Source organism: Poecilia reticulata, chromosome 2 (genome assembly GCF_904066995.2).
Source record: "Poecilia reticulata chromosome 2, P_reticulata-male-v2, whole genome shotgun sequence".
NCBI classification, from domain to species: domain Eukaryota; kingdom Metazoa; phylum Chordata; class Actinopteri; order Cyprinodontiformes; family Poeciliidae; genus Poecilia; species Poecilia reticulata.
In genome coordinates this window covers 45,277,576-45,289,435 of record NC_088831.1, presented here as the reverse complement: position 1 = coordinate 45,289,435, position 11,860 = coordinate 45,277,576, and the positions used below count along the sequence as shown (strand labels likewise).

The 11,860-nt window shown below is 40.5% G+C and overlaps 1 protein-coding gene across 2 annotated transcripts in view; it reads left to right on the top strand.

Annotated features, from left to right (window-relative positions):
- Positions 1-1,056: 1,056 nt before the first annotated feature.
- Positions 1,057-11,860, top strand: part of LOC103460697 (signal transducer and activator of transcription 4-like) — a 29,618-nt gene continuing 18,814 nt past the window's right edge. The window contains exons 1-7 of one of the 2 annotated variants that reach the window (XM_081604756.1): positions 1,058-1,503; positions 3,625-3,760; positions 7,077-7,175; positions 10,672-10,764; positions 10,840-10,918; positions 10,990-11,075; positions 11,158-11,309. In XM_081604756.1, coding sequence (XP_081460882.1) covers positions 1,376-1,503; positions 3,625-3,760; positions 7,077-7,175; positions 10,672-10,764; positions 10,840-10,918; positions 10,990-11,075; positions 11,158-11,309 — 773 coding nt within the window. In that variant the 5' untranslated portion in view covers positions 1,058-1,375. Of the gene's footprint in view, positions 1,504-3,624; positions 3,761-7,076; positions 7,176-10,671; positions 10,765-10,839; positions 10,919-10,989; positions 11,076-11,157; positions 11,310-11,860 lie in introns of both variants that reach the window. The other variant, XM_081604757.1, reaches the window with a different exon arrangement.

The window sequence follows — 11,860 nt, the reverse complement described above, 5'->3', positions numbered from 1 at the left end:
AATTATTAACCGACTATAAAAATCAACTAAATTTACTGTTTTCCTTTCAAAACGTTTTAAAGACGCCATCTCTGTTGAGGAATAAATTATGACACCCTGAAATGTATTAAAGTGGCAACATTAACCCACGGTGCTTTGAGGAAAGTGTTTCCTGTTTAACGTTTAGTTTGTTCTGACTGTCGGCATCAGACAGAGAAAGTTATCAACATTATAATTCATTATGACTGATATGAAACCAACACCTCCGGTCAACTCTCACTTTCAGTCACACGTCACATTGGTTTTATTCCCGATGTTAATCTGTGACTCACTGTGTGAGTTAGACTCAATAATTATTAAAGAGACAGCAGCAGTCCCACAGCATGACTCCTCCTGGAAACGTTCAAGGTATCTTTGTGTTGAAGTGGCTGTTATAGCTAGCCAGCTAAATATTTAGCTCCAAACTAAACATTTAGCTAGCAAACTAAATTCAAAGTAAATATTTAGTCAGTGATATAAATATTTAGCTCAGAACTAAATAATTAAAACATTTTTTTACTTCTATCCTAAATGTTTAATTATCAAACTAAATATTTAGCTCCAGACTAAATCTTGAGCTAGCAAAAAGTTGGCTTTAATGTAAATATTTAGTTATTGAGCAAAGTTATTTGGGAGCTAAATGTTTAAGAGATGCTAAATATTCAGTTAGTCAGCTACTTACTCAGTTGGAACCTAAATATTTAGATAATAAATATTTAGGTTTAAACAATCAAACAATCATTTGAATTCCTCTCTCAGACCGCAACCCAACTTCCTCCATAAGTTAACTAAATAGTTAACTTACTAAGTAGTAAGTTAACTATTTAGTTCACTAGCGAAATATTTAGATCTGAAACTTCATAGTTATCTAGAAAATGAGTTAGCACAAGTAAATATTCAGTTAGTGAGCTACATACTTAGTTTGAACGTAACTATTTAATTAGCAAGCTAAACATGTAATTAGTAGGTAAATATTTAGTTAGTGAGGTAACTAGTTTGGAGCTAAATGTAAACACAAAGGAACAATAATTAATGGCACTTTGGGAGTTCCATACGTTCCGTTTCTGGTTTTATTGCTGTGCTGTGCTGTTTTTGTGCCGGAGTGGAACCGCGGGGGGTGAAACCTGCAGCTGACGCTGGCGGGGGATGGGCCGGCTTCCTGCTGAGCGCCAGCAGCCAGTAAATCAGCTCTCTTCCTGAACGCAGCAGCGCACTGTAAAACTGAAACCTCTCACACAAGCAGGCGCACATGCTGGCAGGGACTGACGGGCAAACGGCGCTCTGACACCCAGGATCATCTGAAGAGCAGCACAGCCAGCTTTCTGCGCGTGACCTCTGACCCTGAGCCAGAAGCAGGATGAGCCAGTGGAAGCAGGTCCAGCAGCTGGAGATGAGGCTCCTGGAGCAGGTGGACTACCTGTACGATGACAACTTCCCCATGGACATCCGGCAGGGCCTGGCCGGCTGGATTGAGTCCCAGGACTGGTGAGTCCGACTCGGGTCGGTTCTGCTGCATCGACTGCAACGTGGACCTGAACATGGCAGCATGTCTGCTGGAAATGTAGAGAAACGGATCAAATGAAATGGATGGAAAGTCTCACAAGCTGGAGAACAATTCAGCTTTTTACAGTAAATATAAAATGATCTGGATTCGGTTTTGAAGCATCACTTTGTTCCTTTATTTTGAGAATATTTAATTATCTTCCTCAGAGGTGAAAATCCTGTAACTTCACGTGATTCATGTGATCATGCTGTTAACTGGAATTAAGAAAAGTTTAAACTCCTGCTGTTTGGACCGACGGTCCTCCAGAAACATTTTAGTTCAACTTTTGCTTCTGTTTTGTCTCGTTTGATTTGACCTGAGAGTAAAACCTGTGAGCAGGTTTCATAAAACATCTATGAAATAAATACACTTCAGATTCAAACTGTTGATGTTTTACTTCCCTGATATGTTAACAACAGGGTGAAACTCCAACAGGAAATTCATTAAATCATATTTTCTTTTCAGATTATTCTCACAGATTTTCACAGCAAAGACAAAAACGACGTCTTCTTTAGTGAAATCTTCATTCTCTCTCCACAAAATCTGTTTTTTTTTCTGTTTCTTTGTTCAGTTTTAAAGATAAAGACGATAAAAACAGAGATTCTCGTTTTGAATATGAAACTTTTTCCTCAAACTGATTCATTTACATTTGATGATCAGGTGTTGAACCAAAACAATCATTTAAAGTCTGAAGAAAAACTTGATAAATAATAACGATAATCTGAGTTTTGTGTGTTTTTAAAAAGAAAAAAACAAAGTGAGAAAGAAAACCTGTGATTTGATCTTAACGAAATATTATAAATAACTTTTACTTAATCTGAAACTAAATCAAACTTTCCCTTTGATGTTTTTAAGAGCTTTGGTTTCAGGTTTTGTGATAATTTAAATAAGAAATATAAAATCTGTAAAACAGCAACACTTATTATTTAAATGTTTAAATGAAAGAGAGAAATAGGAGAAAAACCTTTAAACATTTTCAACGAGTTAAATATTTACATGTTGTTAAAATAAAAGTTTTTCTTTAAAATTAAATGAAACTCATTAAAATAAGAATTATATTTGAAATATCTTAATAAAGAGAAAATCTGTTGTTAAAATAACATAAAACTATTGATGCCTATTCTCACATTAAAAACATCATTTTTCTGTAAATGAAGTTTATTTCTCAATCTAGTGACGTTTCAAGGTTTGAATTACAAAGTTAAGTTTCTTGTAATTCATATTTCATAGCATTTTATAGCAACAGAAGCTAACAGTTTTATTATGCTGTAAAATGGCAAAAACACAAATTCAGCCCCTTAATGCGAATCTGTGGGTTCAGGTGATAGACTGAAACCAGCAGTCACACCTGAACTCTGTCAAAAAAAAGCCCCCAATCAAACACACATCATGCTAAGCTAACTGCGCTAACTGTGACTCCAACAGAGAAATGTGGATCACAATGTCGTCTGCAAACATCCTGATCCTCAGAGAGTCCCTCTAACACTAGCTTGACCACTAATGTTAACTTTACCGCTAACTTCACTGCTAATGCTATCTTCACCGCTAACGCTATCTTCACCGCTAATACTAACTTCACTGCTAACGTTAACTTCACCGCTAACGCTAACTTTACCACTAATGCTAACTTTACCGCTAACGTTAACCTGACCACTAACACTAACCTGACCACTAACGTTGACGTCACCGCAAACGTTAACTTTACCACTAATGCTAACTTTACCGCTAACACTAACTTAACTGCTAACGCTAACCTGACCACTAATGTTAACTTCACCGCTAACGCTAACTTTAGCGCTAACGCTAACTTCACCCTCCTACTGCAAACAGCAGCATATTCAACTTGAACTCTTCACTACTGGAGCATCTTTCTCTCAAACCTAAAACTTATTCTCTCTTTGTAGACTGGAATCAGTCTCAGTAGCACCGATATTCACTCAGTGACTCTGACTTCTGGGGTCAAAGTGCATCCATTTAAATCAGATGAATCTCTATCACGTCCAGCTGCAGCTGCTCGTTGTGTAAATCTCGCTGCTCTTCTGGTCGTTCTCGGCCGTTTTCAGGGATTCTGCGGTCAACGACGAGTCCATGGCTTCGGTTCTGTTCACCAACCTGCAGACGCAGCTGGAGAAGGTCCGATCGCAGGAGCAGAACTTCCTGCAAAGACACAACATGAAAATCATTCAGCAGCAGCTGCAGGTAACAGCTTCCAACAACGCCGGCTTTGTTTCTGGTTTTACATTTAGGAGGTGAACTTTCACCTCAAACCTCAGGAATTCAGCTACCTGGTTTCCAAGAGCATCACGTTTATTTCTCCTTCCTGCTTCTGAGTTTTTCTTTTCCTAGTTAAGATCATCATCCACTGCAGAAATGCTGTCATTTACTGCAGCATCTTCCCTTATTCATGACCACAGTCCACAGGAAGTAGTCCATGCAGAATAAAAACAAGAATCTCATCCTGAACAGAAGAGAAACAAAATTAAGCTGCAACTCAAGAGCAGAAGTCACACAAGTCATCAGATTATTTTATTCAAAAAGCAATTAAATGAAAATCCGCATTTTTAAAATACATTTTCCATGAACTGGAGATTCTCGTCATTGATGATGGATCAAAACGGACCAGAATCTCCGATTCTGCAGGTAAACAGAAGGCTAGCCATTTATTAGCGCAGTAAAGTATAGAATGATAACAGGGACAGATAAGGAGCCAGCAGCTAGCAACGCTAGCTAACAGGTTTATTATCTAATCCTAAAACACCAATCATAAACATTAGTTCAGCTAATGCTAATGGACGATGTCAGCGAGGAAGCTAACACTAAGATACTAAACCAACTTAGCAATTAGTGGAAGCTAATGCTAAAGCTCTAAATAAACATAATTAGGGGAAGCTAGTGCTAAAGCTCTAAATAAACATAATTAGGGGAGGCTAATGCTAAAGCTCTAAAGCACTAATTTTGTTTTCAAAGTTAGCAAAAACTCTGAATGACTAAGTGAAAAATTAGTGCTGCACATTAGCAGCAGTGTGTTCACGACTGGAAGAAGCTCTAAAACGGATTATTTTTTAGTTTTTTACTGATATTTACAGAGGAAAGAAAGACGAGCTGCCGGAAGCGTCAAATCATTTCTACCGATTTCCAGGCAGTAACAAATTCTGCCTGGATTTACGGTAATCTGTCTTCAATGACAGGAAAAAGTTTTCCGGTTCTTTCATGAGCATCACCATGAAACGTTTAGTCATCCGTACAGAAACCAGTTTATTCCTCCTGAAACGGCTCTGGCATCAGAACCAGGTCAGAGCCGACCCGCAGTAGTAAGCAGAAGTAGCAGGATGGCGTTTGCTGCACAGCTTGTAGGAGAGAAAAGGAAGTAAAATCTAGTTCATGTTGGCTTGAAATGAGCTTTAAATGTGTGGCTGGTTCTCCTCCACATGATCTGGAAATGTTTGTGAACTTAATCCCAAACATCCAGCTTTAAAGATCCGTCTGAAGCCGAGTACTTTGCAGTACTTTGCAGTACTTTGCAGTACTTTGCAGTACTTTGCAGTACTTTGCAGTAAATGCTGTTTGTCTGAGGATTTCTGCAGGACGTTTGTTGGAGGAAACGTCAGAAACATGTGTTCTGTTCTTGAAAAGTTGTTCAGCTTGCAGAACCGGGCCGCGGCTTCCTGTCAGCTCGATGTTTGTGTCGAAGCGAACATGAGGCAGAGGAAGCAGACACTCCTGAGCTCTGCTCGGTGGCGTTTGCGGTTTTCTGCTGCTGTTGTGTTCCTGTAGATTCAAAGCAACACAACAAGGACCAAAACTGAGACTTTGAGGCTTATTTCTGCTTTTAGTTTGATTCGTTTTGAAATGATCTTTGAGGTTCTTGCTGAGTCTGTTCCTGGCCGTCAGCCTGCAGCCGTCCGGCCCGGCTGCTCCGGTGTAGGCGTGCATCGGATCCTCTGACTTTCCGCTTCGTCACGACTGTGGGTGAATTTTCCGCAGTTCTGGTTTTTCTGAATGGGCAGCTGACGCCTCGCTCTGGGTGTAAATGTCGAGCAGAAGCTCATCGTGGTGAGAACACGGCTGTGGGAAAGTTTGCGGTGGCTAAATTTACTCCAGCCTAATTTGTAAATGTTTATTTGGCTGAATTTAGTAGCTGGAGAATCTAAAATGTCTGAAAGACTAAAAACCTCGTGAGAACTTAGTGTGTTTGTAACAGGAAGCACCTTCTCTGTATCATCTGACCCTGAGAGTTCAGCTCTTTGGTGACCGGAAGAGGATCAATCAGCCAATCACAAGCAGATGTTGGTGTAACTATGGCAACGGTTTAATATGGAGGAAATCCTACATTACTACATTTCAACTTCAGGCCCAATAAAAACCGTTTCCATTAGCAGAAACATCCAGTCAAGACTAAAGCAAGAAAACCAGGATTATGTAAAGATTATGGCCAATAAGGTAAAGAAAAAACAACTGGACTCCTTCAAATGGGCCATCAGAACCATTGCGCCAACACGATGTTTAGCAGAAGCTAATGCTAAGGCAATAATTTCTGTTTTTCTTAATATATTGATAACATCAAATACACCAAACATGGAGTCAGTATCAGATACTCAAACCTGAAAGTCGTCACTGACAAAACAACCAGAAACACCATCAGGGCCCCAGCAGCGTCAGACTGGTTCTGATCCAGTTCTGATCCAGTTCTGATTGGTTCTGATCCAGTTCTGATCGGTTCTGATCCAGTTCTGATTGGTTCTGATCCAGTTCTGATTGGTTCTGATCCAGTTCTGATTGGTTCTGATCCAGTTCTGATTGGTTCTGATCCAGTTCTGATCCAGTTCTGATTGGTTCTGATCCAGTTCTGATTGGTTCTGATCCAGTTCTGATCGGTTCTGATCTGTAAAGCATTCCCTGATTGCTGAGTTCTTTAGTTTATCACCTGTGCCTCTGGGCCCAGTGGGTCCAGGTAGATCCGGTTCTGGAATCTGTAAATATTTGGGGCAAAAGCTCATTTTTAGAAATGAACTTTTATTTATTTGCAGGTTATTTTTAACACGACGTCTTAAAAAGACATAAAATCTATTTAATAAATGCAACAAACCAAACAGCAGGAAGCCACAGATTATTAATGTTTCTGTAGCAGCAGCTCCTCGGGCGGTGCTGAGGTTATAGATTACAGGTTATAGATTACAGGTTATAGATTACAGGTTATAGATTATAGATTATAGATTATAGATTACAGGTTATAGATTACAGGTTATAGATTACAGGTTATAGATTATAGATTATAGGTTAATATCCAGTATAATAAAACTTGCTGGTGAAACCAGGAAAGTCGCATCTAAGAAGGAAACGGTGAACGTGACGAGTTTGTGTTCAGTGATTGCGTAACAATATTCCGGGTAACGGAAGAAGCAGAACAATACGGACCCGGTTCACGTGGAAATGATTAGAAAACTTCCTCGTCTGGTTTTGTTCAAACGTTTTGCTCTAACCTGGAACATGTGGCTGTTTGTGAATGTGGCTCCAGAGGAAATACACCAGCAACCTGACAGGGATGGCCAGAGTCATCGCCACCTGCCTGCGGGAGGAGCGGCGGATCCTGGCCGCCACCTGCAGCCAGGAACAGGTTGGTGACGCAGCCTGGGGGCCGATGATGCTGCTGATGCTGCTGCTGATGATGATGATGCTGATGATGATGCTGCTGCTGATGATGCTGCTGATGATGATGCTGCTGCTGATGATGATGATGCTGATGATGATGCTGATGCTGATGCTGATGCTGATGATGATGATGATGATGCTGATGATGATGCTGATGCTGCTGCTGCTGATGATGATGATGATGATGCTGATCCTGCTGATGATGATGATGATGATGATGATGATGATGATGCTGATGCTGATGATGCTGATGATGATGATGCTGATGCTGATGATGATGATGCTGATGATGATGATGATGATGCTGATGCTGATGATGCTGATGATGATGATGCTGATCCTGCTGATGATGATGATGATGATGATGATGATGATGCTGATGCTGATGATGATGATGATGATGATGCTGATGCTGCTGATGATGATGATGCTGATGATGATGCTGATGCTGATGATGATGATGATGATGATGCTGATCCTGCTGATGATGATGATGATGATGATGCTGCTGATGCTGATGATGATGATGATGATGATGCTGATGCTGCTGATGATGATGATGCTGATGCTGCTGATGATGATGATGATGATGATGCTGATGCTGATGATGATGATGATGCTGATGCTGATCCTGCTGATGATGATGATGATGCTGATGCTGCTGATGATGATGATGATGATGATGATGCTGATCCTGCTGATGATGATGATGATGCTGATGCTGCTGATGCTGATGCTGATGATGATGATGATGATGATGCTGATGCTGCTTATGCTGATGATGATGATGATGATGCTGATGCTGCTGATGCTGATGATGCTGATGATGATGATGCTGATGCTGCTGATGCTGCTGATGCTGATGATGATGATGCTGATGCTGCTGATGCTGATGCTGCTGATGCTGATGCTGCTGATGATGATGATGCTGATGCTGCTGATGCTGATGATGATGATGATGCTGCTGATGATGATGATGATGATGATGCTGATGCTGCTGATGATGATGCTGATGATGATGATGATGCTGATGCTGCTTATGCTGATGATGATGATGATGATGATGATGATGCTGATCCTGCTGATGATGATGATGATGATGATGATGATGATGCTTATGCTGATGATGATGATGATGCTGATGCTGCTGATGCTGATGATGATGATGCTGATGATGATGATGATGATGATGCTGATCCTGCTGATGATGATTATGCTGCTTATGCTGATGATGATGATGATGATGATGATGATGATGCTGATGATGATGATTATGCTGCTTATGCTGATGATGATGATGATGATGATGATGCTGATGCTGATGATGATGATGATGATGATGCTGATCCTGCTGATGATGATTATGCTGCTTATGCTGATGATGATGATGATGATGATGATGATGATGATGATGATGATGATGATGATGATGCTGCTGATGATGATGATGATGATGATGATGATGATGATGATTATGCTGCTTATGCTGATGATGATGATGATGATGCTTATGCTGATGATGATGATGATGCTGATGCTGCTGATGCTGATGATGATGATGCTGATGATGATGATGATGATGATGATGATGATGATGATGATGATGCTGATCCTGCTGATGATGATTATGCTGCTTATGCTGATGATGATGATGATGATGATGATGATGATGATGCTGCTGATGATGATGATTATGCTGCTTATGCTGATGATGATGATGATGATGATGATGATGATGATGCTGATGCTGCTGATGATGATGCTGATGCTGATGATGATGATGATGATGCTGATGCTGCTGATGATGATTATGCTGCTTATGCTGATGATGATGATGATGATGATGATGATGCTGCTGATGATGATGATTATGCTGCTTATGCTGATGATGATGATGATGATGATGATGATGATGCTGATGATGATGATTATGCTGCTTATGCTGATGATGATGATGATGATGATGCTGATGCTGCTGATGATGATTATGCTGCTGCTGATGATGATGATGATGCTGATGCTGATGATGATGATTATGCTGATGATGATGATGATGATGATGCTGATGCTGCTGATGATGATTATGCTGCTGCTGATGATGATGATGATGATGATGATGATGATGCTGATGCTGATCCTGCTGATGATGATTATGCTGCTTATGCTGATGATGATGATGATGATGATGCTGATGCTGCTTATGCTGATGATGATGATGATGATGATGATGATGATGATGATGATGCTGCTTATGCTGATGATGATGATGATGATGCTGCTTATGCTGATGATGATGATGATGATGATGATGATGATGATGATGATGATGATGATGATGCTGATGCTGCTGCTGATGATGATTATGATGCTGATGCTGATGATGATGATGATGCTGCTGATGCTGCTGCTGATGATGATTATGCTGATGATGATGATGATGATGATGATGCTGCTGCTGATGATGATTATGCTGCTGATGCTGATGCTGATGATGATTATGCTGCTTATGCTGATGATGATGATGATGATGATGATGATGCTGCTGATGATGATGATGATGATGATGATGATGCTGATGATGATTATGCTGCTTATGCTGATTATGTTGCTGATGCTGCTGATGATGCTACTGATTATGCTGCAGCTGCTGATGCTGTTAGCTCTGATGCTGCTGCTGATGATGCTGATGATGATGCTGCAGCTGCTGATGCTGTTAGCTCTGATGCTGCTGCTGATGATGCTGCAGCTGCTGCTGATGATGATTATGCTGCTGCTGATGATGCTGTTAGCTCTGATGCTGCTGCTGATAATGCTGATGATGATGCTGCAGCTGCTGATGCTGTTAGCTCTGATGCTGCTGCTATTATCTGTGATGCTGCTTTTATGGATCGCAGCATCAGAAAATCTCGTTTTGCTCCTCATCCTCATTCTGGTTTCAACTTTTCCTGCTTTATTCCGCCCTGTAGCTTCTGACCAGCTGAACTGAAGACAATGTGACCCTCCAAAATAAAATCTTCTTTCAGCTCTGAATTTGGGGAGGATTTTCAGACCGAAGGAAAATAACTTTATTTTAAAAATAAAATACATTTTAAAAAATCTAAATTTTCCATAAAAGGAAATTAATGTATTTTTTTTGGTAAGATTTTATTGAAAATATTTAAAATTACTGCAAATATTTCAACAAAATAAGTTTGTTAAATTAAAGCAGGAGGAGTTTGAATAAAATGCAGTTTTGTAAAGTAATAAAGTGATTGATATGGACCTGCAGCTTGCTGAGCTCAGGCCGTTTCTGTGATACTCAAATAATAACAACATCTCATCACAGTGTCCTCAGATCAGTTTGGCCTTCGCAGAACATTGTATAACTGTCTCTTTGCTGCTTCGTATCATTTCATCTTTATCAACAGATTTAAAATGAAGACATTTGAGACATTGGTGCGGCTAACTGGATGTCTCTGCAGGGCGCGCTGGAGCAGTCGCTGCAGAACTCTGTGGCCTTTGAGAGGCAGAAGAACATGGACAACCGGGTCAGCATCATCAGAAACAGCGTCCAGGTAGCCGAGCACACCTGCAGAGAAACGGGCTGCGGAGCATCGGCTCTGATAAAAACTAAACGTTTTTGTCTGCAGCTGATGGACCAGGCGGTGAAAAACATCGAGGACATGCAGGACGATTTCGATTTCTGCTACAAGACGCTTCAGTCACGAGGTGAGCGGCGCTCCTCCAGGGTCTGGACGGCTGGAAGGAAGCGCTGAATGTTCACGTGTTTGGTTTTCCAGAATCGGCAGACAGAACATCAGAGATGATCAAACAGGGAATAACTCGCCTGCAGGAGATGCTCAACAGGCTGGACTTCAAACGGAAGGTCAGCAGAGTCACGAAGCCTCAGCAGCTCCAACATCTACAGCTGTAAACGCGTCGCTCTTCGTTCCTCCTCTGGTTTTCAGGAGATCCTGTCAAAGATGGACGTGGTGATCAAAGAGATCGACGACCTTATGACCTCTCAGCTGCGACCGGAGCTGCAGGACTGGAAACGGCGGCAGCAGATCGCCGCCATCGGAGGGCCGCTGCTGACGGGCCTGGAGCAGCTGCAGAGCTGGTAAACATCACTTAATATCATGATGACAATAATCTGCTAACCTCAGCGGACATGTTTACACCTAACGGCCGATTTAATAGCCAAATCAGCGACACAAATACGTTTACTGCTCAGGTTTAGCTAAATGAATGGAAAATATCAGCGATGACATCATCTAGATACCACAGAGAAAACCTATGACATCACAGAAATAAAGTCATTATATGAAAAAAGTCGCAATAAGACAATAAACTCCTAATACCACAATAGTCATAATCATGCAATAAAAAGTTGTTAAGTAAAAAAATGTATGACAAAAAAGTCAAGATAATCCCTGAATAATGTGATTTTAGTAGAATGAAGTAGTAATTTTATAACTGCTACAAGGAAAATAAGTTTTAATATCCTCCTTTCATTCAACACTGTTTATTTAGGAATCTATTTAAGTTCACAGAAAATATTGTGAATATTAAATGAAACCTGTGACATTCTCACTATGCTAAGCTAGGCTACGTTAGCAAGTTAGCATCAAGTTCAAGTATTTTATTATTCATATAAATATTAAGTGAGAA